Here is a 26,183-nt window from a genome sequence, read left to right as displayed (position 1 = left end):
CTGAAAGGAACCTTGTTAGTCTGACTCCGTAAAACCTAAAAGGAGTCTTGTGACACCTTAATACTCACATATTTCATGAGCTATCATAAGTGGATCTACTCAGAAACAAGTCTCATGTTCAACAAGGTTTACTCCCAGGAAAGTGTGCTTAGGAATGCAATCTTATAGTGCAACCCTGAACAGAGTTGCATCTTTTTAGACTCATTGGTTTAAATGGATGTAGAAGGGTATAAATCTGCTTAGCGTTGCTACTAGAGTCCACTTCATCAGATTCCTGAAATGCATCCTCAGTTGGCAGATGTAGTTGCATACATGAAAAAAAGGAGGAACCAGTCCTGGACAAAAGACAATGGAGTACAAGAGGTGCATTTTTATTCAAAGTTCATTGGGATCTAAGGAGTAGGGGATTGGATAATGCACTTCCAATCCTCTTTATAGATCATTTGGAACGGATTTTTTCGTGTGCAGAACAAAAAATCCACCTCAAACAATTGATAAATTGCATTGAAAGTGCATTATCCAACGTGTGCAGAATCAGCCATAACTCAACAAGAAACATCTAGGGGAGAAAGGTAGTAAGTTAATTCTAGAAAATTCTGCACCTGTAATTGAACTTGGTATTGAACCGGTTATGGAGAGTTTTCAGTCCTACATTCAAAGTTTGCAAAGGTGAAAACACCTTTGATCCCGGACTGCATTCATTTCCTTGCTAGGCTAAGTTCAAGAATGTGAGCTGGTTCATACACCCCCGTCTACTTCACTTGATTACCTGCACTTGGGGGCTGGGAACTGAATGTGTGAACTGATGCCTCTGGAAAGAATAGCTACGGAAATTCGATCTGTGATTCTTAGCTCTTTTGTCGCCTGGTGGTGTATCATTCAGTGATACATGCCTACGTGCAAACTGTCCCTGAGATAATGTGTCTGGTGGGGCCAACCTCCTTTTCTACTGTGAAAATAGCAGGAAGTGTCCCCTCTGACAACCCCAAAAGACTGTGCTGGATACCCAGAGGCTGGGGTGGGCAAAGTCATGTGAGACAAAGATTGTAATTGGGAGGTGAATTGGGTGAGATAGAGTGGGAAAGCTGACTGGAGGCCCAAGCTTCTGAAGGCCCAAGAGATTGTGCCTCTTGGGGTTGCCTGTTCTCCTCCTGAAATAGATCTACTACTCTTCAAGGTGCTCCAGGACTTCTTTTTCTCAGCACCAAAATAATGCAAACACTGAACAGTGGAAAGAGTGAGCCAGTTCCTGCACTCTCTGTAAATTATGAAAATTAATCATACCCCATGTATTTGCTTGACTTGCATAACGTCTTCTTCCTCTTCTAGTCAAGGAGATATTCAGGACCCTGAATCCTCTGTCCCAGCTCAGTTTTTCTTGCTCCTGAAGTTTCATCAGGCATTGTCCATACACTATCTTCACCTTAAGGGCTAGAAATTTGCCTTTTTTTCAAAAAATAAAAAAATAATAGCCGGACATTCTAACACATGAGTCTGTGATTTTGGCAAGTTAATGCTAATGCCTTCAAGTGCTGCCAGGAATGCTTGTTCTTTCAAGTATCTTTCAAAGTCAAAGTTATAAAATCACACCAGAAGAAATTCTGGATTCAGATCCTTCAGTTTCAGATTTGCAAAATTCAGCCAGTTTGGTTTTTTTAAAAGCCTAGTATTTAGAATATAAACAAACTAGCTTGATACCCGTGCTTCGCTACAGTATTTAACTAGTTATATGTATGTATGTAACATTCCTTTACCTGATTTTTATCTCAGAACACAGTTCCACAGCTGACCAATCCAAGGGGGGCGGGGTGCAAGCAGGGGAGGGGGCTGCCAGCCACACAAGGAAAGCCAGGCCCCACAGGGAGACGGCCAACCCTAGTGAACTTTTAGGGGAAGACTGGGAGGTGCATTTTACCTCAGGACACATTCAGTGACTCCCAATAGCAACTGCATACTGGGTGATTCCGCACAAATGGTTTTCCCTGCTTCAGCTTCTAAATGACCTCGATTTTTTCTTGTGTTTCCACACATGGGAAGGCAATCCTAGCAGCAGATTCGAAGTCACTGCACGTTTTGTCTGTTTTTTTTCCATCCTGCTTTCCCCCGACTTATTTGTCCATGCGCAGCAGATTAGAGATTTTAATCATGCGGAATTCTTTATCCGATGTTCTCCCCACCCTTGCCCTTTTCTCTCACCCTTCGAATCAACTTAATTTGTTTGGCCAATCATGTTTTCTAAGCTACACCCACTACCTTTTCCCTTCCCCTTTTTTTTAAAAAAAAATGTAAAAAAACGTTGCAACGTTTCTACAAATCTATGCAGAAACATATCCTGTGTCACATGACAACAGCTGACCAATAACGGGTCCATTTTACAACAGCCAAATTTGTTACTTGTTGCTCGCTGACAGCTGACAGCTTCTGAGGTAGAGTGAAAGTGTGATGGAGGGACTTCAGCGTTCAACTAGTGGTCTAGGCATTTCATGGAGGGAGAAAGAGACTGTCCTCAACACAACACCTATGACTAAACCACACTGCTCACGAAGAAAGTGGGAAAGATAGACGCAGGGTCATTGGTAACAATTTTCCCTCCAAATGTCAATAACCAATACTCTTCAACGATATCGGCGGGAAGTGCTCTGGCCTATCCAATATGTTTATTTGATGCAATGTTTATGTGTAGCAATGTTTTTTTGAGAAATTTTTTTCTAATGTGTTGGTTTGATGCAACGTTTATGTGTAGCAATGTTTTTTGGGGGGGAGAAAATAAAAAAAATGAAGATGTGCATCATTCGACACTTCCCCCGGGAAAAGCGATGAGGAATCAATTTTTATCCTGTCAAAAATTCCGCATGATGGACTTTGAGCCGATGAAATGTGCGAAACAAAAGCCTAAAGTGGAATCGGGGAGAAGTGGATTCGTAGGACTCCACCGCAGCATGACTGCTCAGAAAGTCCGATCAAAATTGATCATGCGGAATCCCCCACTGTTTAGAATGTGGAGGGTGAGGACCAATTGGGCAGCAGATGCAAATGACCTCTGTGTTCCAACTGTCTGGGAGGGGGAGGATGAGGTGTGGAATGTTGTGAGCCGCAACCAGTCTGCATATGCAAATGACCTTGAAAGGCTAGCCCAATAAGAGTGGCCAAGCTGGCAGTGGACGGGGGGGGGGGGGGCGGGGTGCAAGCAGGCAGCAGCCTGACAGCCACACAGGGAAGCTGTATCCTTTGGGGGAGACACATTTTACCCATTTTTACCCCCTGAAGGGGTGAATTTCTTAAAATCCCTTCTTAGTGGGTGTTTACATCATGAAAGGAATGTTCTCCCCTAATTTCATGTTTCTAGGTCCAGAGGTTTAGGCTGGGCATTGATGAGTCAGTCAGGGCACTTGTCTTTATATATAGAGAGACTACATATTAAATGTGTAATTTAATTTCTCCTCTAAATTGCAGTGCTACAAAAAATGCTTCATACAAAGTGGACTCCTGTTTACTTGAGAAACCATGCCATAATGTAACCGTGAGGTTCTAGGTTAATCCAGCCTAGTTAATCCAGTTATTCCCCAAAGGCAAGGTGAACCCAGAAAGCTCCCAAACTCAAAACCATTGTCTTAATCACACATTAATATCGGGTGGAAGTAGCTCTTTTGGCCTCAGGGAAATCCAGAACGACACATAATTCCATCTAAATGGAAGCCCACAGACCTTGGAATCCTCAGAGATGTACCCCCCTCCCAACCATGACTCCATCCCCAGAGGCTGTGTTCACCTGCATAAGCAGACAGTGGAGTCCTTCTGTGCTCCCTTCATGGAGCCACCCAGGAGGGGAAGGGCTGCTCTGGACCACTGCAGCCTGAGCGCAATGCATATCCTTCAAAGTGGAGATTGTGACTTCATTGGTTGCCCTGTAATCACTAACATATCCTGGTGATGCTGTCTCAAAAAGGAAAGTGGGTAGGTTTGGGAGTCAGGCCAGCAGGATAGGACATCTCTCTCTCTCTCACTACTACAACCAGAAAATTCTCTGTAGTCCAGAAGACATATAATGCATTCCACCAATAACATGGTTCTCACCATCTCCCCTGTAAAGTGACTGAGAGAACAGTAGTGGAACAACACCAAGTCTTTGCCCACTCATCTGCCCTGGGCCCTTTCCAGGCTGTTTTCAGACAGGCCTAGGGGACAAACATGGCCCTAGTGGCTTTAGTTGATGACCACCATTTGAAGGTAGACAAAGACCATGCTTCACTTATTGCTTCGACTGGCAACATTTGACAAAGTGAACCATGCCATCTTGCTGAGACTTTAGAGGCAGAGGTAAGTATCAAGATGTGCCTGGAACTTGTTTCAATCATTCCTCATGGACTGGACTCAAAGAGTTGCCATTGGAGACCATTGGAGAGCCAGTCTGGTGTAGTGGTTAAGAGCATGGGACTCTAATCTGGAGAACTGGGTCTGATTCCCCACTCCTCCACTTGAAGCCAGCTTAGTGACCTTGGGTCAGTCACAGCTTCTAGGAGCTCTCTCAGCCCCACCCACCATCACAGCGTGATTATTGTTGTGGGGATAATAATGACATACTTTGTAAACTGCTCTGAGTGGGCATTAAGTTTTCCTGAAGGGCGGTATATAAATCTAAAGTTGTTATTGTTATTTAAAGCCTTCAGAAGAAATCATTCTTAGCTTTGGAAATAGATGTCATCAATATGCTGATGACAGTACAAATAAAATGGGCTGTTCCCCCTCACAGTTAAACTAACAAAGTAGCAGCTAAGATGTCCTGTTCAAACTTCACCACAAGTTTACACAAATTGTCCCCCTATCTACAGTTACCAACTCTGGGCTTGAAAATTCCTGGAGATATGGGGTGGAGCCTTGGGGAGGGTGGGGTTTGGGGAGGGGAGGCTGGCTGATGGGTAGCCCCGAGTTCATTCCTCGTTTCAGCATTAGCTTTTATCAAAACCATGATTACCACATAAGATAATTAGCTTATTCATAAGGCACAGCAATACCAGCTCTTATTCAATGTTTCTAAACTATATTAGCCATTAGACCATTTTCTTCAGGAACAGTGTCCTCCAATACTTTCTTCTGGCAGCACTTTGTGTAAACAGTAGTATATTATTGGCCAGTTTCCACAGTGTTTCCCTGTGCATTGTGGGAAAAGATGCCATTCTTACATCTGGCAATGGACTGTGGACTTTGGCTTGGATCCTATAGCTTTGCTCTGTGAGTCTTCTCTCCAGGTGCTGTGGAGACATTTCTGCTTGCTCGATTCCAGGGTTGAGGTCCAGTGTGCCTAGCATAAGAGTAGGCAGGCTCCAAAGTGGAGGAGTGTCCCCACAGTGCCTAGAGAGAAGTACATATGGAGCAAGGGCATAGGATCCCAGCCTTTATTGAATCCATTGGTGCAACTAAGCAAGTAAAGCATGAAGCATGGCTGAAACATGCCTCTGCCCAAGTATCCAGTATGGCTAACAGTGAAACTGCCCAGATCTGAAAATCTGGAAGGGCCTTCCCATTTACTTCCAAACGAGGCAGGTAGTTTATCTTTCAGGGTAAAATTATTACAGCTTTCTTTCTAGCAACGACAAGTATGTGCAATTGAAGCTGACAGCCATTGCAATCCATGACAGTCAATATCCCTGAAGTTCCTGCCACATTTAATGGGCTTTGAACTCATTTTGAGTTTCAAAAGATTTTCACTCTGGCATAGTAGCATAACCAAAAATATTTTCCCCCTTCCAAAATTTGAGGGAAGTGAAAAAACGTTCTAGCTGGCTTTTCCTTCTAACCAATAAGTCAGTGAGCTTTTTCACTGGGGAAAATGGGAGAAATCCCTGTTGGCCACCCAAACGTGGAGATCATTGGACTTGAATAGGCCAGAACCATGTAGGACAGAGGTTGCGATGAGGAAAAGGACTGGACAAGATTGAAAGAGCTGGCTAGATCCAACCCATTACACTGCCATGTTATTTCCCGCTCTTTCTGCTTCCTCACAAAGGAATCTTCATTGAGACTTCACAATATGAAATTTATTCAACATTAGGCCAAAGACGCACAGTTAACTGACTTAAAACATTCACACCTCCTTGCTGGCTCTTCCTTTGTCCCGTGGCAGGCAGGTCATGAGAGCACAAGGACTGAGGGGGGCTATCTAGTCACGTCCTTCAGAGCCCATGGAAAATAAGCCATTCTTACATTGCCCCCTCAGCCTAGCCCAAGAAATGCATGGCTGCAGGGCTCACCCCACCACTCTCATTGGAAAGAGGAGGGTTGGCACTCTGCCCACATTTTTGAGTTTGAGGTATAAAATACATATCAGCATCTAATCTGGTGGCCAAAATGCAACATTAAATTGAACAAATAATACTTCACTGCCTTTAATGGTATTCCCCCCTCCCTCCCTGGCAATTTGCTATCTCTACTGAAGGCTTTCACCCAAGCAACTTAAGTAGGGCTGGCATCCTGGGGAAAAGACCATTCTTGCCCTGTATGGATGTGCATGTGCTTCCGAAGATAAGCACGCTGAGAGAAGATGCAGCCGCAATATGGGCAGACATGAGCTGACCCCACTGTATGTAACTTGCAGTGCTTCAACAGGTACGAACGACGGCCAAATCTCATCCCGCAAATGATGCAATGGTAAGGCTTCCCTGGACGATGGACATTTAAGTGTTTCGTCAAGTATTCAGCAAGCCTGAAGCGCTTTGAGCACACGGGACAGGAGTGAGGTTTGGCGCCTTGCACAGATGAGCGAACTTGCTTCCGGAGCCGACTCCTCGGGGAAGGGAGCCACTCGGGGTCTAGGCTGTCGAGATCAGGGGGAGGTGCAACAGAGTTGATGGCCATGTTTGCAGTGGAGGCCTCTTCTTCCAGCATGTGTGCAACGTGGCCAGGGGCTCCTGGTGAGGCTGCTGGGACTGCAGGCACGGTAGTAATGGTCTCACAGGGACTGACAACAGACACTGGCATGACATTGGATGTGACCTCAGCTTGGAGAGGTGGTTCAGCACCACCCTCCCCGTTGCTTTCACAGCATCCACACTCACAAGCCTGTGGTAAGGACAGGAGGTGGGGGTGTCCGTTGAGTCCGATTTCCCAAACGTTGTTCCCAGGAAGCAATTCAGACCTGTCATTTGTTCCAGTGTCACAAGCACCACACTCACAGGCTGCTGGACTGGCAAGTATTTTGTAGAGCTCCCCATTTTTCTCTGGAGGGAGGTCTTGTGGCAGCTCCATGGGCACGTGCTCCCCAGGATCATTGCCCCAGTGCATGTTCTGGAAACTCTCACCTTCTTCACCTTCTTCTTGGCTCTCCTCATGCCACTTGTGGTGTCTCACCAGCTGCACATGGCGCTTGAACTGGCGTCCACAAGTAAGACAGTCATAAGGGCGTTCTCGCAAGTGAGTGTACTCATGTTGAATGAGTTCAGAGGACCAAGAAAAGCCCTCGCCACACTGGTCACAGAGGTAGGGCTTCTCAGTATGGGTGCTCTGATCTGCCATTAGCAAGTAACTTGGATTCATTGCTTCACTCAAGTTTGCCAGTTCATTCTCTCCCTGAAGGAGCTTAGGAATGGGAACTGGGCGACTACATTTGTCTGATGAAGATTCTCTCTGTTTAATTTTCTTTCTCCGAAGGTGAGTACGTTTGTGTCGGGTGAGGTGAGAGAGCCACAGGAACTTTTTCCCACACTTACTGCACAAATAAGACTGCTTCGTGAGGGGGCTCTGGTCTGTCATGAGCTTGGAATTATGGCTGAATGGTTTGTGGTAACCTGTAAGTGTTCTTGCTGCTTTCAGGGGTATAGCTGCAGAAGCCAAGAGATTTGGGTCATCTTCCTTTGCCAGCCATTCAAACCTTTTATGTACTCTGCACTGATGTCGGGCAAGATCTGAGGGCCATTTGAAACATTTCCCACAATGCTTACAAATATGTTGTTTCGTGGGGTGGATACGCTGCACTGTCATTACTTTGGTGTTTTTATGAAGTATTTTGTTGGAGTTCATACTGTCTTCCTGTGGTGTCGAGGGGGTTGAGCTGTGTCTTTCTGATTGGGATTGGCCATGTTTTGTTCCTTTCTGCCTCGAGTGCACACGCAGATGTTGGGCGAGAACAGAGCGATACTTGAAGACCTTCCCACAGTGGTCACAGAGGTGAAGCTTTCTGCTGTGGCTGCTCTGGTCTGTCGATACCTGTGAGTTTTGACTGAGCCCGTTGCAAGTGTTTGTAAATGTGTTCTCCATCTGCAGTGCTAATGGAGTGGGCTCCACGATAGTGGGGCTATCCACTTTTGGTGGAGATTGGCCTTGTTTTGCTGCTTTCTGCCTTGAGTGCACATGTTGATGCCGGGCAAGATGAGAGGGATACCAGAAGCCCTTCCCACAGTGGTCACACAGGTGAAGCTTTCTGCAGTGGCTGCTCTGGTCTGTTGTTACCTGTGAGTTTTGACTGAGCCTGTTGCTAGTAAATGTGTTCTCCATCTGCAGTGCTAACAGAGTGGGCGTCACGAGAGGGGGGCTATCCACTTTTGGTGGAGATTGGCCTTGTTTTGCTGCTTTCTGCCTTGAGTGCACACGCTGATGTCGGGCAAGATCAGAGGGATACCGGAAGTCCTTCCCACAGTGGTCACAGAGGTAAAGCTTTCTGCAGTGGCTGCTCTGGTCTGTTGTTACCTGCGAGTTTTGACTGCGCCCTTTGCTAGTAAATGTGATCTCCATCTGCAGTGCTAACGGAGTGGGCGCCACGAGAGGGGGGCTATCCACTTTTGGTGGAGATTGGCCTTGTTTTGCTGCATTCTGCCTTGAGTGCACACGCTGATGTCGGGCAAGATCAGAGGGATACCGGAAGTCCTTCCCACAGTGGTCACAGAGGTAAAGCTTTCTGCAGTGGCTGCTCTGGTCTGTCGTTACCTTGGAAATTTGACTGCGCCCTTTGCTAGTGTTTGTAAATGCATTCTCCATCTGCAGGGCCAATGGAGTGGGTTCCACGAGATAGGGATTATCCACTTCTGATGGAGATTGGCCTCGCTTTGCTACGTTCTGCCTCGAGTGCACACGCAGATGTTGGGCAAGAACAGAGCGATACTTGAAGACCTTCCCACAGTGGTCACAGATGTGAAGCTTTCTGCGGTGGCTGATCTGGTCTGTCGTTACCTGTGAATTTTGACTGAGCCCGTTGCTAGTAAATGTGTTCTCCATCCGCAGTGCTAATGGAGTGGGCTCCACGAGAGCGGAGCTATCCACTTTTGGTGGAGATCGGCCTTGTTTTGCTGCATTCTGCCTTGAGTGCACACGCTGATGTCGGGCAAGATCAGAGAAATCCCGGAAGTCCTTCCCACACTGGTCACAGAGGTACCGCCTTCTGCAGTGTGTGCTCTGGTTGCTCATTACCTTTGAATTTTGACTGAGTGCTTTTCTAGAATTTATAGACATGTTCTCCACCTGCAGTGCCTGACTGGGGGTATCTGCTTTTGATCGGGACTGCCCCTGTTTTCTTAGTCTCTGCCTAGAGTGCACACGCTGATGTTGAGCAAGCTCCCAGGGCCTCCACCAGTCTTTCCCACGTTGGTCACAGAAGTGAAGCTTTTTGCGATGGGTGCTCTGACCTATCATTGTCTTTGCACTTTTAGAGTTCATAGACATGCTCTCCATCTGCAGTACCACTGGTGTGGGCTCCAAGAGACTGGGGCTATCAGCTTCTGATTTGGATTGGTCCTGTTTTGTGGCTTTCTTCCTAGAGTGTACACCCTGATGGCAGGCAAGATCAGAGAGATACTGGAAGGCCTTCCCACATTGGTCACAGAGGTACAGCCTTCTGCAATAGGTGCGCTGGTCGGTCATTACTTCTGAGTTTTGACTGCTTCCTTTGCTACAGTTTGTAAGCCTGTCCTCCACATTCTCTAAGGCAGGTTCCAAGGAACTGGGGATATGTGGTTCAGATGGTTCTGAGGGGGGCTGAGTCTGTTTTACTGCTTTCTGCCTAGAGTACACACACTGGTGTTGGGAGAAATTAGAGGGATACCAGAACTCCTTCCCACATTGGTCACAAAGCAGCATTTTCTCATGCTGATATCTCTGGTGTGTTGTTGGCTTCTGGCTTTGGCTGAATGCTTCCTCATTCACGATACATGTTTTCTTGGCTTGCAAGTGTACCAAGGCCATAACTTCGTCTGATTCATGGTGGTATTCCTGAATTGCCACTGCCTTCTCTGGACTCTGCCTGCTTTGCACAGAGGAATCCTTTAATTCTACTGTTTCATGACTTGGTAGCTTATTAGTCTCTTCCAAATCACCACTACCTGCTGATATGAAGAACACCAAAAATGTCACTATCTAGGGCACGTCACAAACCAAACTTCCTTCCTTCCTGACCCAGATTACAGAGCATATTAATCAGATGCTGGGGGGGGGGGGTGCGCTTTCATAACCAAGCTGGACCCAGGGCCATAGCCAATTTATACCACTAGGGGGAGCTGCCACATTTCCAGGAGAGGCTTCAAAGAAATGAACGAAAACCCAGCAATTTCCTTATAAACCACAGGGACTTCTAGCCCATGTATATCTGTTTATACTTAAGTGTTTATAAATGGTGACTTTAATTTAAATAAAACTGGCATTTTTTTAAAGCTGGTAGGTTTTTATTTATAATGAATGCATTCCTCAAACAATAACTAGCATTAGTTACCTTTTACATTTTTTAAGCACACAGACTTTGTTCATAGACATAGTAGTTCAAGGCAGCTTTCCCCCATGATAATTTAAGCATCATCAAGATGATGATGCAAAAAATCCTCCCTGAGCCTTGGGGTGGGGAAGATGTTGAGTGGCCATTGCTAGCTGTTGGGTCAGATGGTTTTTTAGGCAGGGGGGGAAGGGGGGCACCAACTTCCAACATGGGTTCTTATCTGCAAATTTTTGTATTTCAAAAAAATTCAAACTGTATCAGGGTCTCTCAAAAGTCCAGAGGCCAAGGCCAATTCCAGCGTTTAAGGTCCCTGGCCATGATAAAAAAAATTTAAATGATGGCATGTTTTTATTGATATTTGTGAATATTTTAAACTTTAATACGACCCAGTCTAGAGCTGTTAAAAAAATTATTTCTTTTGCCAACTTGCATCCGATGCCTCAAATTCAACAAGTATCTACAGCTGAGGCAGCCTCTGAGTTTGAGGCCCGGGCCAAGGGTGCTCCTGTCCCTCCCCCTTTGGCCCAGAATGGAATCTGTCATGTCAAATTAATAAGCCCGTTTTTTAAAAAAGCAAACTCCTATGGGAGGTGAATCATTGCTTCAGATGCAGCCACAAGTCTCACTCAGGCTGTGGCCCTTCCCTTCCCTCCAACCTCAGCATCAATCCAAGACAATGCATGAAAGTAGAGAAAGGGAACAAGGGGCAGGTATAGAAGCAAGGCTCACTCTCAGGGCTCTCAAGCTCTGCCTTCTTCAGGCTCCATCCCAAAATCTCCAGGAATGTCCCAACCCAGAGTTAGCAGCCTTAGGAACAGGCCAGGAGTGAGAGGAAAAAGCTAATTGGATCCAGCTAGGGTTGGGAGGTTGGGGGCCTGGCACCTACCATTTTGTTGTCCCAGCCAAACATGCGCAGAACTCATGCATGTGCTCCCAACCTGCGTGATGACATCACTTCCTGGAATTGACATCATTGTGCAGGCCATGTGCCGCCCTGGAAGCACTCCTGTTTTCCTCAGGGAGGCCCGATTCAGCCTGAATCTGGCCCAATTCAGCCTGAATCAGGCCCCTGAGGAGCACAGTAGCACTCCGCACCGGCCCGATTTGAACTGAATCAGATCACAGGAGTGTGCCGCATTGCCCGGTAGTGCACTCTGGGAGGCATGTTCCCCCCCTGCCAGCTAGGTAAGTGGGGGCTGGGTGAAGGGTGGGAGCAGGGGATCCCCTGCCCCCAGCGGGAGACTGGCAACCTTAGATCTGGCCCTAAGGACTATTTGAAGCATTACAATCAGCTCTGATTTAGGGAGGGGGGATTTCAGCTGGGTATAATGCCATACAGTCCACCTTAAAAGACAGCCATGTTCTCCTGGGGAACTGATCTCTGTCACCAAAGATCAGTTGTAATTCCAGGAAATATCCAACCCCCAGCTAAAGGTTGGTTACCCTACTTCCCTGTGACATTATTGTTTTCTACTAATGGAGTCTGGATTTCATTTTTAATGGAATTATAATTTTTGAGGCGGTGCAGTTCCAAACGCATACAAGAGCAGTTGGGTGTGTGTTGTTTTATGAATTAACAGTTAGACAGGTCAGCCTTGAAATAATTTTTGAGTAGCAGGGCTTAATCTTGAAGAATGAGCACAGTCAAAAAGTAGGCAACTGTGCACAGACACAGTGTCCCCTCTCACCATAAATCACTGGTGCAGATCAAGAATTAAGGAGAAGGATTGCAGATGAGAGGCTGGGGTTTCCAAGTAAACATTGAGCAAATCACCAGTTATAATACAGGAAATCATCCATCTAATAAAAAGGGACAGCATCATTTGAATAAAATCTCTGCATACAAACTACCATAAGTTTAATCAATCATATTTCAAGTGAACATATTTTCCAGTATTCTTGTTCAAATATTTTGTACTACTTCTTTCTATGCATTACCAATTTTGTTACTCTAGCATTTAATAAATGGTTGCCACTGATGTAAACATTTCTCATGTTTGTTGTTTGCAGTTTGCAGTTCCCAACACTACCAAATATAAAGATTATTCATCAGCATCAGACCCAAGCCTTCCTAGTCTATTCCTAGACATCTAGCTTGATTTCCAAGATTGCATGGTTAAAATCCTAACCAGTATCAGCATGTTTAACATTAAACTTTGTTTCTTAACAGCAATTGTATTGTTCCTGGAAAACTAGATTCTTGCTCAAAAAGAAAACAGGAAAACTGTGATTGCTAGGAAGCCAAATGCTGTGCCAGCACCCAGTTTTATCTTGCACAGAACGGGTGTCATAAATAAGACATGAAGCTTTAAGGAATCACCGTGCCCACCCAGGGCCTATAGGCTTTAAAAGCAATGCATTATATTTGCATTTGGATTTGTTTTAGATTTAAATCTATTCCTGTCTCCCTCAATCCACTTCTGTTCCTGCAATCAAACCTCATTCAAATATTTTGGCTAATTTTAGGTAGGGTTGCCAACTTCCAGGTAGGTCCTGAAGTTTTTCCAGAATTATGAATTCACCTGGAGAAAATGGCAGGTTCAGAAGGTGGACTCTTATGGCATCACACCTCTGCTGAGTTTAGCATAGTGGTTAAGAGCGGCAGGACTCTAATCTGGAGAGCCGGGTTTGATTCCCCACTCCTCCACTTGAAGCCAGCTGGGTGACCTTGGGCTAGTCAGTTCTCTGGAGCTCTCTCAGCCCCACCTACCTCACAGGGTGTTTGTTATGGGGATAATAATAACATACTTTGTAAACTGATCTGAATGGGCATTAAGTTGTCCTGAAGGGCGGTATATAAATCGAATGTTGTTGTCGTTATCATCATCATCATCATCATCATCATCATCATCATCATCATCCAAACTCTGCCTTCCCTAGGCTCCATCCCCAAATCTCCAGATATTTCTCAATCTGGAGTTGGCAACATTAGTTTCAGTAGCACTTCTCACTCTAAAATAGAAAAGAGTCCAGGGCTCTTCACATTTAAGACTAATCAACTTTACTGTAGCATAAGCTTTCGAGAATCACAGTTCTCTTCGTCAGATGGATGGAGGGTAAGAAGAAACTGGTCAGATATATAGGTGGAAGGGGAGTAGATGCAGATAATGGGATCAGTTTGCTTCTGATAATGAAATCAGTAACTGATTTCATTATCAGAAGCAAACTGATCCCATTATCAGAGCTACTAATTGCATCTACTCCCCCCTCCCCTCTCCACCTATATATCTGACCAGTTTCTTCTTACCCTCCAGGCATGTGACAAAGAGAACTGTGATTCTCGAAAGCTTATGCTACAGTAAATTTAGTTAGTCTTAAAGGTGCTACTGGACTCTTTTCTATTTTGCTACTACAGACTAACAGGGCTAACTCCTCTGGATCTACTTCTCACTGTAACAAACTCACCTTCCTCTGCCCTGATCTGTCCATATAACGGTGGTTCAAGAGCATCCATTTCCTCCAAGTCCTCCAGAGTTCTACAAGGGTACACAAGGGATTTCAAGGGACATTAGCAAGAGGAACCCACTGAAAACTGTTAAAATAATATAGTAGCACAAGCTTTGTGCACAGAATATGAGCAAGCAAGATGCTTATTTATTTATTTTTATTTTGTCCCATGTTTTACTTCCCAATGGCAACCCAAAGCAGCTGTGATTATCCATGCTGTGACCCCTTCCAGGTTAAATTGTTTTAATGAGTTCTGTGTTGGGCAGCTTCTTGGACGCTATGCAGAAACTTCAGCCAGTGAATAACATGGAGCAGCAAGTTCATTAACCAGACTATGGCCAAGAACCCTATTCTGCCATTCGAAAGATCTTCACTGGCTGCTAGTTTGCTTTAGAGCACAATTCAAGGTATCAGTTCTTATCTTTCAAGCCCTGAAACAGGGGTCTTCAACCTTTCCAGGCTCAGGACCCACAAGCACATGACAGGAAGTTACTGCTTAGGTTTACACTGAAAGTGGCCTTGTGCAAGCCACTCTGTCCTAGCTACATTCTCTCTCTCTCTATTTCACCTTGGGTCAGGTCATAACAGCAGCAACCTACCACACAGGGCTCTCTTCACATGGTTTTTTCCCCTTCAATCCTTCCACACACCCACCATTTTGTCCACAAAACCTTGCAGAGAATGACCAGCCCAAGGTCACCCAATTCGTTTCGTGGCAGAGTTGAGAACTTGAACCCAGATCTCCTGAGTTCTGGTCTCACATTCTAAACAATACATTGTGTTGTTTGGTCTTTAGCAGCGGTGGCCAAACTTACTTAATATGAGAGCAACATAGAATAAACGTCAGATGTTTGAGAGCCGCAAGACATGATGCACTGAAGTGACTTCAGATGAAAAGGTGGGTCTGGGGGAGTGTACTGAAAGTGACATCACAGGAAGGGGTGGGGTTTTGGTGCAGTATGCTCGAAGTGACGTCCATCAGAAGGTGGAGGTTGGGAAGAGCCATCACCTGACCTTTGACTTGGAAGTGAAATCACAAAAGTGATGTCACATCCTTGCTAGGCTTCACCCCCAAAGTCCCCAGGTATTTTATGAGTCAGACTGGGCAACCCCAACATTTTTATTGAATATATGAAAGACAGAGAAATAAAGAAGGGAGTGAAAAAGGAAAAAAGAGGAAAAGACATGGAAAGAAAGAAGGAAAGGGAGGGAGGGAAATAAACTAAACTAAAATGTATGGTCATGGCAATACTCAGAGACCACCAGGAGCCACACAATATGTCTAGAAGAGCCACATATGGCTCCTGAGCCGCAGTTTGGCCACCCCTGGTCTATAGCAGCACACACCCAGACAACCTGCCAACCACCAGGTGGGACCTGCATATCTCCCGGAATTACAGCTGATCTCCAGATGAAAAAAATCAGTTCCCCTGGAGAAAATGGCTGCTTCGGTGCGTGGACTGTATAGCATTATGATCTGCTGAGCTCCAGACCCTCCTTAAATCCCACCCTCCCCGGGCTCCATAGGTGTAGTGTGCGGTGGGGGGCCAGGGGGGGCGGCCACCCTGGCACAAAATTTTGAGGGGGGGCCTGGTCCACACACACCCTATAGCGCCCCTTTGCCGCTGCTGCCTACCCACCCCTTTGCCTGCGCTGCCAGGTGCCCAGACAGGTGGGGAAGCGGGGAGGCAAGCGGGAAGGTGGGCTGCCTCACCGCTCGCCTTCTTGCCCCCTTGCCAGCGCTGCTGGGTGCCCCAGCAGCACAGAAGGCAGTAGGGAGGCGAACGGGGAAGTGGGCTACCTTGCTGCTTACCTTCCCGCCCCTTTGCCGGTGCTGACGGGCGCCCTGGCAGTGTGGAAGGCAGTGGGAAGGCGAGCGGGGAAGTGCCGGCTCACCTTGCCGGCACTGCAAGGCGCCCCGACAGGCAAGGAAGCTGGGAGGCAAGCAGGAAGGCAGGCCACCTCGCCGCTCGCCTTCCCGGCCCTATACTGGCGCTGCTGGGCAGCCTGGCAGCGCGGAAGACGGTGGGGAGTCGAGCAGGGAAGCGGGCAGGTGCTGCCAGGCACCTGGACAGGTGGAGGAGCGGGATGGGCTGCCTGCCGCTCGCCTTCCCGCCCCTTCACTGGCGCTGCCAAGCGCCCTGGTGGCATGGAAGGTGGTGGGGAGGCAAGCCCTGAAGCGGGCTGCCTCGCCGCTCACCTTTCTGCCGCTTTACCACTGCTGCCAGGCACTCTGGCAGTGCTGAAGGTGGTGGGGAGGCGAGCGGGGAAGCGGGATGCCTCGCTGCTTGCCTTGCCGGCGCTGCCAGTCACCCCAACAGGCAGGGAAGTCGGGAGGCAAGCAGGGAGGCAGGCCGCCTCATCGCTCACCTTCCCGCTCCTTCGCCAGCGCTGCCAGGCGCCCCAACAGGCGGGAAAGTGGGGAGGCAAGCAGGAAAGCAGGCTGCCTTGCCGCTCACCCCTTCCCTAGTGCTGCCAGACGCCCAGACAGGTGAGGAAATGCCCAGACAGGAGGGGAAGCAAGCAGGGAGGTGGGCCACCTGCCGCTCGCCTACCCACCCCTTTGCCTGCGCAGGAGGGGAAGTGGAGAAGCAAGCGGGAAGGTGGGCTGCCTCGCTGCTCACCTTCCCGCTCCTTTGCCTGTGCTGCTGGGTGCCCCAGCAGCATAGAAGGTGGTGGGGAGGCGAGCGGGGAAGCAGACTGCCTCACCGCTCACCTTCCTGCCCTTTTGCCGGCACTGATGTACACCCTGGCGGTGCGGAAGGCGGTGGAGAGGCGAGCGGGAAAGCGGGTTGCCTTGCCCCTCGCCTTGCCGGCACTGCCAGGTGGGGAAGTGTGGAGGCAAGAGTGGAGGTGGCCTTGCCATCTTGCCCCTTGGCCGGCACTGTCAGGCTACCCAACAGGCAGGGAAGAGGGGAGGCAAGTGGGAAGGCAGGCCGCCTCGCCACTCGCCTTCCCGCCGCTTTGCCAGCGCTGCTGGACACCCTGGCAGCGTGGAAAATGGTGGGTAGGCGAACAGGGAAGCAGGTTGCCTTGCCAGCACTGCCAGGTGCCCCGACAGGCGGGGAAGTGGGGAGGCAGGCTGCCTCGCCATCTTGTTCCTTTGCCAGTGCTTCCAGGTGTCCTGACAGCCAGGAGGCAAGTGGGAGGGCAGGCCACCTCACCGTTCACCTTTCCACCCCTTTGCCGGCGCTGCTGGGCGCCTGGGTGGCGCGGGAGATGATGGGGAGGCGAGCGGGGAAGTGGGCTGCCTTGCTGCTTGTCTTGCCGGTGCTACCAGGCACCCTGACAGACAGGTAAGCTGGGAGGCAAGCAGGAAGGCAGGCCACCTTGCCGCTCGCCTTCCCGTCCCTTTACCGGCGCTGCTGGGCACCCGGCAGTGGGGAAGCGAGCGGGGAAGCAGGCTGCCTCGCTGCTTGCCTTGCTGGCGCTGCCAGGCGCCCCACAGGCGGGGAAGCGGGGAGGCGTGTCTCCTCGCTGCCCGCCATCTTGCCCCTTCGCCGGCACTGGCAGTGCGGGGAAGCGGAGGTCGCAAGCTGAAAGACGGGCCACCTCGCCGCTCACCTTTGGTGCAGAAGGCAGTGGGCAGGCGTGTGGGGAAATGGGCTGTCTCACCGCTTGCCTTGCCAGCTCTGCCAGGCGCTCCAACAATCAAGGAAGTGGGGAGGGAAGCGGGGAGGCGGCCTGCCTCACTGCTTTCCTTCCCGCTCCTTCGCCAGCGCTGCCAGGTGCCCCAACAGGCAGGGAAGCGGGAGGCAAGCCAGAAGGCGGGCCGCCTCACCACTCGCTTTCCTGCCCCTTCGCTGGCACTGCCGGGCACGCTGGCGGCACGGAAGTTGGTAGGGAGGCAAGCGGGAAGGCCCGGGTGAGGGGGGGTGCTCCTGCGATGATGTCACTGAAGTGACATCATCACACGTGCACCTGGTGGGGGAGGAAAACCGCCTCCTGCTCCAGGCGGCTGTAAACCACGCTAGGCCGCTGCCTGGCTCTACCCCAAAATCTCCAGATATTTCCCAACTTGGAGCTGGCAACCCTCTTTGAGACTCATGTGGGGCCTGGTGATATTACATTGAGTAATACTATTCTCTTGGTGGGGAGTGTGTGTGTGATTCCCACCAGGCTTATATTTGCTATTTTTAATACACCCTGACACATCCAACTAGACAGCAAGAGGTCTCTCTGAGTGACCATGCTCACCCTCCAAATTATTTATGCAGCTGCCCTTGCTATGAAGTTAGTATGCACACCATTAGGAGATGTACCATATCTGTAGCATATGTGAGCCATTTCCACACGGCTCCCCGCTGCTCGCAACAACCCGGAATATCGCGAAAAAAACGTGGAAGATCACGTTTTCTCGCACGAGATTTGCACGACGTCACATGATGTTGCGCAAATCTCGTGCGAGAAAACGTGATCTTCCGCGTTTTTTTCACAATATTTCGGGTTGTTACGAGCAGCGAGGAGCCATGTGGAAACGGCCCTGGTTACAACCATGATACGGCTTTGAAGAGAGGTACAATTAATCACTCACAAAATTTAAAATGTATGCAGGAACTAACTGTGAGATAAATATAAAATATAGTCATGCAGTTAGTGTCAGGTAATTAACTTTAATCTCTTATTTATTTACTTACATCATTTATACCATGCCTTTTTCCCAAATGGGGACCCAAAGTGGCTTACATGCTATTTTATCCTCACAACAACCCTGTGAGGTAGGTTAGGCTGAGAGTGTGTGACTAGCCCAAGGTTATGCAGTGAGCTTCCATGGAAGAGTGGGGATTCCAGATCCTAGTTTAATAATCTAATCACTACACCACACTGGCAGAGGTAGCTTGAGGAGGTTCTTAACCCCCCTTTTATTTTGCAAAGCAAGGGATATGTTCCGTCGTTCTGGTATGTGCTGGCTTTGTCCCCACTGCCCCCTCCCAAAGTGACTAATATTCCCCTCCATTTTTTCATACATAAAGATTTTATTTAAAAAGAAAAGCTATAAGAATAGAAAGTGCATAAAAAACTGATGCAAGCACTAGATTTGAAATTAAACTAATAGAAAAACACATTCAGAATATATATAACAGCACAACTTAATTGTATAGTAGCTATCCTTAGTTACTTATAGGCAAACTTTAATATCAACATTTTTAATTAATCATTTTGCCTGTGTTTTATCTTTTCATCTTTGTATTGAGTTACCCTAATTTACCTTAATTTTAGCCAAAGGAATCAAAGAAATCTTTCCATTTCCCCCAAAATTCAACTGTTGGTCTATTATGCACATAAGTTGTTAATTTGACCACTGATGCGTATTGGTAGATCTTATCTTATAATATCTTGTCTTATAAGATAAGTATTCTCCTCCATTTTATTTTCACAATGGGGATTCGAACCTGGATCTCCCAGAGCCCTGTACTCTAACCACTAAGCACACTGGCTGTCTAAGGTGTATGTGCAATAATGATCACAAGTAGGCATACATAGAAGTCTTTTTAAAAAGAAAGAGTTTGGGCTAACTGGGATTTCAGTTTGCCTCCCTTGGCCCTGAAAGCAATCCCAGAACCTTCATCTCAAAGCAAAAGCAAGAAACCTAGCAACTAGGGTTGCCAACTCCAGATTGGAAAAATCCTGAAGGTAGAGCCTGGAGAGGGAGTGGTTTGGGAAGGGGAGAGACCTCAGCGAGGTATAATGCCATAGAGTCCACCCTCCAAAGAAGCCATTTGCTCCAAGGGAACTGACCTCTGTAGTCTGGGAGCAGTCCAGTCCTTCCTTGGAGACTGGCAACCCTACATCACCGTTACACTACACTGGCTGTTATGTGGGTTACTCTAATATAATGTTTGTGTAGTATTTTGAGTGCTGTTGAGCCAGTGTGGTGTAGTGTTTAGAACGTTGGACATGGGAGACCCAGGTTCAAATCCCACTTCTACCATGGAAGCTTGCTGTTGATCTTGGGCCAGTCATACACTCAGCTAATCTACCTCACAGGGTTGTTGTGAGGATAAAATCAAGCAGTGGAGAATAATAAAGGATGCTTTGGGTCCCCTGTGGAAGGTCCCCAAAGTCAGGGTATAAATGAAGAAAATAATGTAAAAGATAAACTTTGTGAGACACAGTAAACACTCTCTAGAAACAGAATAAAATCTTTCAATACAACTTCCTACTCTGAACAACTGTTCCTGATACTCTGCATTATAAAGTACTTAGGAAACTTGAAATAAGCAATATACAGTATGATTGTGTTCCACTAATCACCATCCACAAATACCAAAGGGTGGGGTGCCATTTAGTGAGACTACTTTTCATACCACGTATGATAATTCCTCAGGAGCACTGGTATCTCTGGCTGCTCATTGGTTCTACACCCTGATGGGCAATTGTTAGGAACAATATGGGATTATAGAGTAGGTTCAAAATTCATTGCTTCAGAGGGAGAAGTGAGTGATCTTGCATTGTTAACACAGAAACAATCACAGGATGTTCTTTCCCAATTTATTCCTGAATGTTTCTCAGTGCAGACTTATAGACCTTGTGGATACTTTCCCCTTCCACTGGGAAAACTCTCTGCCTGTCCCCTACACCTGAATTCTGGAAAATTATTTATTTACTCACTTTATTTACAGTTTGTTTTTCTTGCTGAGACTCAAGGTGGGTTTTGCTACTAACAAAACACATAAGTGTACAATGCAATAAAAACACTGTAATAAATACAAACAATGCATAAAGAATGGATTATAAAATTAGAGAACAGTGCAAAAATGAGAGTATAATGCGTACAATGAGTAGAGGTTGAACTGGTGCTACTCTGTCACAAGCAAACAAAATACACACACCTCTGCATTTTCTTTCATGCTTATGAGCATTAGAAAGATACATAGAGAAAGCCAGATTCAAAATTATACAATTATCCAATAAAAATGCATCTGTGAAATATCTGAAATAATAAATAATGGATCTAACAAAAATGCATCTAATAAAAATCTAATAAAATGTGGTTAAGAGTATCTGACTAGGATCTGGGAGACCCAGGTTCGAATCCCCACTCTGCCATGGAAACTTACTGGGTGAGCTTGGGCCAGTCACACCTTCTCAGCCCACGGATTTGTTGTAAGGCTAAAATGGAGAAGCAAAGAATGTTGTTTTCCATTTTGGGTCCTCATTGGGGAGCTCCTGCTCTTTCTTAATTATTTTAGGGTAATTACTTATAATCATAACTTAGATTAGAACACGATCCTTGAAAAGGCAATGAAAATCTACCCTTTCTCCACCTGGTTAAAAGGTGCAGGGTCTATGTTATCTATGCACCTTCCATTTAAAATTCCTAATTGCTAAAGCAAATTAAAAATTACCTTTTTCCACTCAGTTTGCCCTGAGCTAGAATGGGCAGAGGACATTTTACTTGCTTCTCATTACATCATTGGCCTGGTGTATGTACTACATTCTGTTCTAGGTCCATGGATACAAGAAGACTTCTATTTTGTCGGTTACTCTTTTATATTTTTCATCAAGGTGATGAAGTGAAAAAGTTGATGAAGTTGAGACGGTTGAGAGGTAACTGATCTAGGGTTGACAGCCTCCAGGTAGCAGCTGGAGATCGGGTCTCCAGGCCACAGAGATCAGTTCACCTGGAGAAAATGGCTCTTTTGGGGGTGGACTCTATGGAGTTATGCCATGCCAAGGTCCTTTCCCTCCCCAAACCCCACTTTCTCCAGGTTTCACCCCCCCCCCCCCCAGATCTCCAGGAATTTCCCAACTTGGAGCGGGCAACCCTAAATTGATCTGCCTTAAATCCCCTTGTACATGTAGCCCTGCAAGATGGCAGAAGGCTCAATCCAAGAATCACAGCAGAGAACATAAAGATGCCTACCCCAACCTCATCCTCCCCCCTGCCAGGTCCCAGCACTGCCAGTCCCCTGCATCAGGAAGTCTTGAACAGATGCATCACAACAACCCCACCAAAAGAAAAATCTCTCCTTCTCCAACTCTAGACCAAGATGCAAACTGAAACCAGTCACCCCTCACCCCCAACCTCTATCCAGGCAGTGGAATACTCTTCCCCCCACATCCTACCTTGAGAAGGGCTCTCTTGTTCCCATAGATTTGTGAATCATGTCATGCTGCTGAAGAACAGTCCTCACCAACTGGAAGGAAGAAGGCAACTACAAAACACCCCCTTCCTTCCAATTGGATCATTTGCAGGCAACCTCTTTACAGGTTATCTAGATCGGGGAAAGCAAATTGGAGGGAGCTGGCTCCTGAACTTCAGCCTAGACTTCAGTTCTCCAGTGCTTATGTTAAACCAGCCTTTTGGAGATTGCTTTATCTCATGTCCCATTGTTCTTACCCCACCTTGTGTCAGACTTGCCCCCAAGGTGGCCATTCCATTCCTCTCCTCCTTCTGGCTTTGCAAACTGGAGGAGAGAAAGAGCCATCAGGGTATTGTTATGGAAAGATGACCTCCACCAAAAATGCAAAAGGCCATTTTCATTCTTACAAAAGGAGGAGATGGTTCTCTTATTTCCTGGAGGAAAATGACTCTCCAACAACTTTTTAGGGTGAAAACTGGCAGTTTGTTCCCACATTAACAACCCACCTGCTTTGGTGGGCATCAGTTTACTTTTGTCCCTTACCAGTTTGAGAAGGAATCTAGGGTCTATCCCACATTCATTGACTGCTTAGGGTAACAGAAGTAGTAGTTACCCTTTTTACTGAACTGTTTGCCCTGTCTTTTTCAGCATTCTAGGAAAACTAACAAAAATAATTACCTTGTATCCTCCAGAAGAAATTTGCAATAACTAGGTAGTAGTTTAATATCAAACTTCCATTATGGAAGTTATTTATGTGTTCACTTAATTTTTTATGTATTTAGTTCATTTATCACACAGAGCTGTGATTTCAGTACTAGTCAAGTATGCACCAATCATATATTTTTTTCTTTCTTACATTACTTATGACTTAGCATTTCTTTTAAGGGTGTCATAGAAGCAACCTGGCCAGTCACTTTATCTAAACCTAACCTACCTCACAGGGTTGTTGTGGGAATAAAATGGTGGCGAGAATGATGTTACAAGATGCTTTGGGTTCTCCATTATGGAGAAAAGCAGGGTCTAAATATCTAAAATAATGTGTTTTGAAAATGTTTCAAAATATTTTGCATACTCCATCTACACCACAACCTTATAAATCTAATATTATTCCTATTTGCAGCAGCAGAACTGATGTAGAGTATAGTGGCTTCTCTAAGAGATCAAGACTGAGGTAAACTTTAAAAGTTCCATCTCAGACATTGTGAGCCATTAAACTTGCTCTTCCCCCACCCCCACCCCTCAGCCCGCCCGCTCCTACATATAGCCTTAATTATTTAGTACATTGTTTATCCAGCTGTTCTTCCAGGGAGCTCAGGGAAGTGGACATCTCCATTCTATCCTCACAACTCTGTAATATAGGCTGAGACACAGCATCTCACCCAAGGCCATGCCAATTAAGGATTTGTCTCTCCCAGATTGTAGGCTGCTAGCTGCTACACTTTGCTGGTTTTCACTATTTGAAACATTCTGTTCTGATCATCAGTTGTGCCCAATAAAAAGTATCTTCCCTAGTTCTGCGCAGCTCACATGGTCGACTGAGTTAGCCATTCCTGTCAGCGGCAAGGGCCAGTGAAGGTTAATATTCTTACCTATCAGTCTCTCCGTTCCCTCCAAAAATGAGGGCAGCTCACTCTTTGATCCATTCTGTGTCCCAGTGGGCTAACTGAATAATGTATTCTATATTATGAGGGCTTTCCTTAAACTTCAGTGAATTCAAAGCCAAATTAGTTTACAAAGGATGAAAGTAGACAAGGGCAAAGTTTCCGTCCCTTAAGGGAAATAGGGATACAGATTTACAGAAGTCCCTGGTTCAAATTGTATTTCTGCAACAGGCTTTCAAGTTGTTCTTACAGTTCTGAAATTACTGAGGTAAACTGCTGTCCCCTCGTCTGTGATAGAGTGCACTGCAATGGCTGTATACACATGCCTACACATCTGGAAAGATATGTCACTTCACAGCATGGTGGTTATCAGCCTTTTGTACAAGGTTATTGTTAGGGATAATATGTATGAGGAAATTTGGATGGTATCTATGTGCTAAGTATTAGTATCATTTGTGATTCCCTTGATCAGACAGTGGGGAGAGATGCCAGGATGAATGCAGAAACTTTGGCCAGCTCTATCCACACCCCATGGCTGGTTCATACACTGCATTTCTCCATCAAACTGCTGTCATGTGTGTGGTCAAGGGTGTGTCAGGATCACTTTCTTGTAAAAGAAAATGTCCTTTGAATGATTCAAGACTGAAACAAGATCAGCAGACACACCCTGCAATTCTCAAAACAAAACCAGCAACTCTTGTTTTATGAGTTATCTACTGTGTGTAAGGGGGGGAGGTCTCTCTCAGGATCCAAATCCCAAGATAGTATTGTGTCGACAGGCCCAGACAGGGGAAAACACTGACAACATTCTTCCAGTGCTCTCAAAATGTGAGGAAGGAGAATCAACTCAGTTGTTCCCTACATTCCCTTTACTCAAAGAAGCTTAAAACTTAAAGAAGAATTTCTCATTCTTATAGAGGTGGATCCAACCAGCTTCTCTGCTGGTGAAAAAATGGAGGGTCCCCTTTTAACAACCCTAGTAGGGTTGCCAACTCTATAGGGTAGAAAATTCCTGGAGATTTAGGTGTGGCGGAAGCTCAGTAGGGATTTGATGCCATAGAGTCCACCTTCTAAAGCTGCCAGTTTCTCCAGGGGAACTGATATTTGTAGTCTGAAGATCAATTGTAATTTTGGGAGAATGCCAGGCCACACTTTGAGGTCAGCAATCCTACCCATGGATATGGATGGACAAAAAGCTATGTGGGAAGGGGACTGTAGTAAGGAATACAACTGGATAAGAAGCAAGGAAGTTGGCTGGATTCCACCCATGGTCTCCAATTTATTGTGCCTGCAGAAGGGGAATTCAAGGACTATCCAACTTGGAACAGATTAACTTGAGCTCCTCAATCATGTGCTTCTAGCCAGGCCTAGGCGTGTTCTTCTGGATGGCTTAATTCTCACCAAGATTTGGCCCTGGAACTTGTTTTGAATGCCAGAGCGTCTTCTTTACATGAATAAAACCAAAGACAGTAGCTCTGACGCTATGCAGAGTATACCATCACCATAAACAATCCATGTTTCTGCATTTTGGATTATGAGAAAGGGCTTTCAGGTACATTTAATTTCACATATGTACTGTATACCAGCCTACCTTAAATGGTTGTTGTAAAATTACTAGTATAGCGTATGAAGTGACTTTAAACATTCCACAACATTATGCCTCTGGATTAAGAGAAAGGGTATGTTTCTGCATTCAGTACATGCTTGTGGATGGAGCCCATGATTGCATGACAGTTGTTCTGATTTTATATTACTGGGAGTAAAATCTGAAAAACTGGCCATTATTGTGGGAATTCACACACCTCCTCTGCTTTGTCAAGCGCTGGGTTTTGTTATCCAATTGAACTTCACTAAACATTCAGTTTTGTTGTCTTCTCCACCAGCCAGCTTTAGGGTTAGAAGTTCTCTCCACCCTGTTCCAAGAATGTGCTGAGCATGGGGGAATTTGAGGGCAAAGCCAGATTTAAAGTGAATTGGTCTACAATAGTCATTCTCAAAAGGACAATGAAATACAGTTTCTTGCTCAGTAATGCTGTATAAATACTAAAAATAAAATATTAATTTGTTCAGTGTAAACAGATATGAGATCCCTGCTTTTTATGCTGGGGATGGGGGAAGTAGCATGGTGTTATTTTGCAAGCAGTACAGTAAATTTAGAAGTATATTCCATTTCAAAAATTTTGAGAACCACTGGTCTACAATGACCCATACACACTGAGATGCAGATGACAGCTGTTAATGCTCTTTTTAGTATACCTCTATCTATTTAAGAGCCATTGAAATCTCAATACAGCATCACCCAGCAATCTCTGCAGATTTGTTAAGAGGTAACTGAACAGCACATGTGAGGAATGCATT

General features: G+C 46.2%; 1 protein-coding gene across 1 annotated transcript; it reads right to left on the bottom strand.

Annotated features, from left to right (window-relative positions):
- Positions 1-6,450: 6,450 nt before the first annotated feature.
- On the bottom strand, positions 6,451-17,625 carry LOC129339429 (zinc finger protein 729-like). The gene is made up of 6 exons (XM_054994008.1): positions 17,495-17,625; positions 16,854-16,955; positions 16,338-16,439; positions 16,034-16,204; positions 14,096-14,166; positions 6,451-10,304 (listed from the first exon to the last, which is right to left on the bottom strand). Exons 1-6 carry the CDS (start codon positions 17,623-17,625, stop codon positions 6,451-6,453), a joined length of 4,431 nt encoding a protein of 1,476 aa, XP_054849983.1.
- Between the last annotated feature and the right edge of the window lie 8,558 nt (positions 17,626-26,183).

This window comes from Eublepharis macularius, chromosome 12 (assembly GCF_028583425.1).
Source record: "Eublepharis macularius isolate TG4126 chromosome 12, MPM_Emac_v1.0, whole genome shotgun sequence".
NCBI classification, from domain to species: Eukaryota; Metazoa; Chordata; class Lepidosauria; order Squamata; family Eublepharidae; genus Eublepharis; species Eublepharis macularius.
Note: the sequence above shows the minus strand (reverse complement) of the source record. Positions and strands in the feature narration are given on the sequence as shown.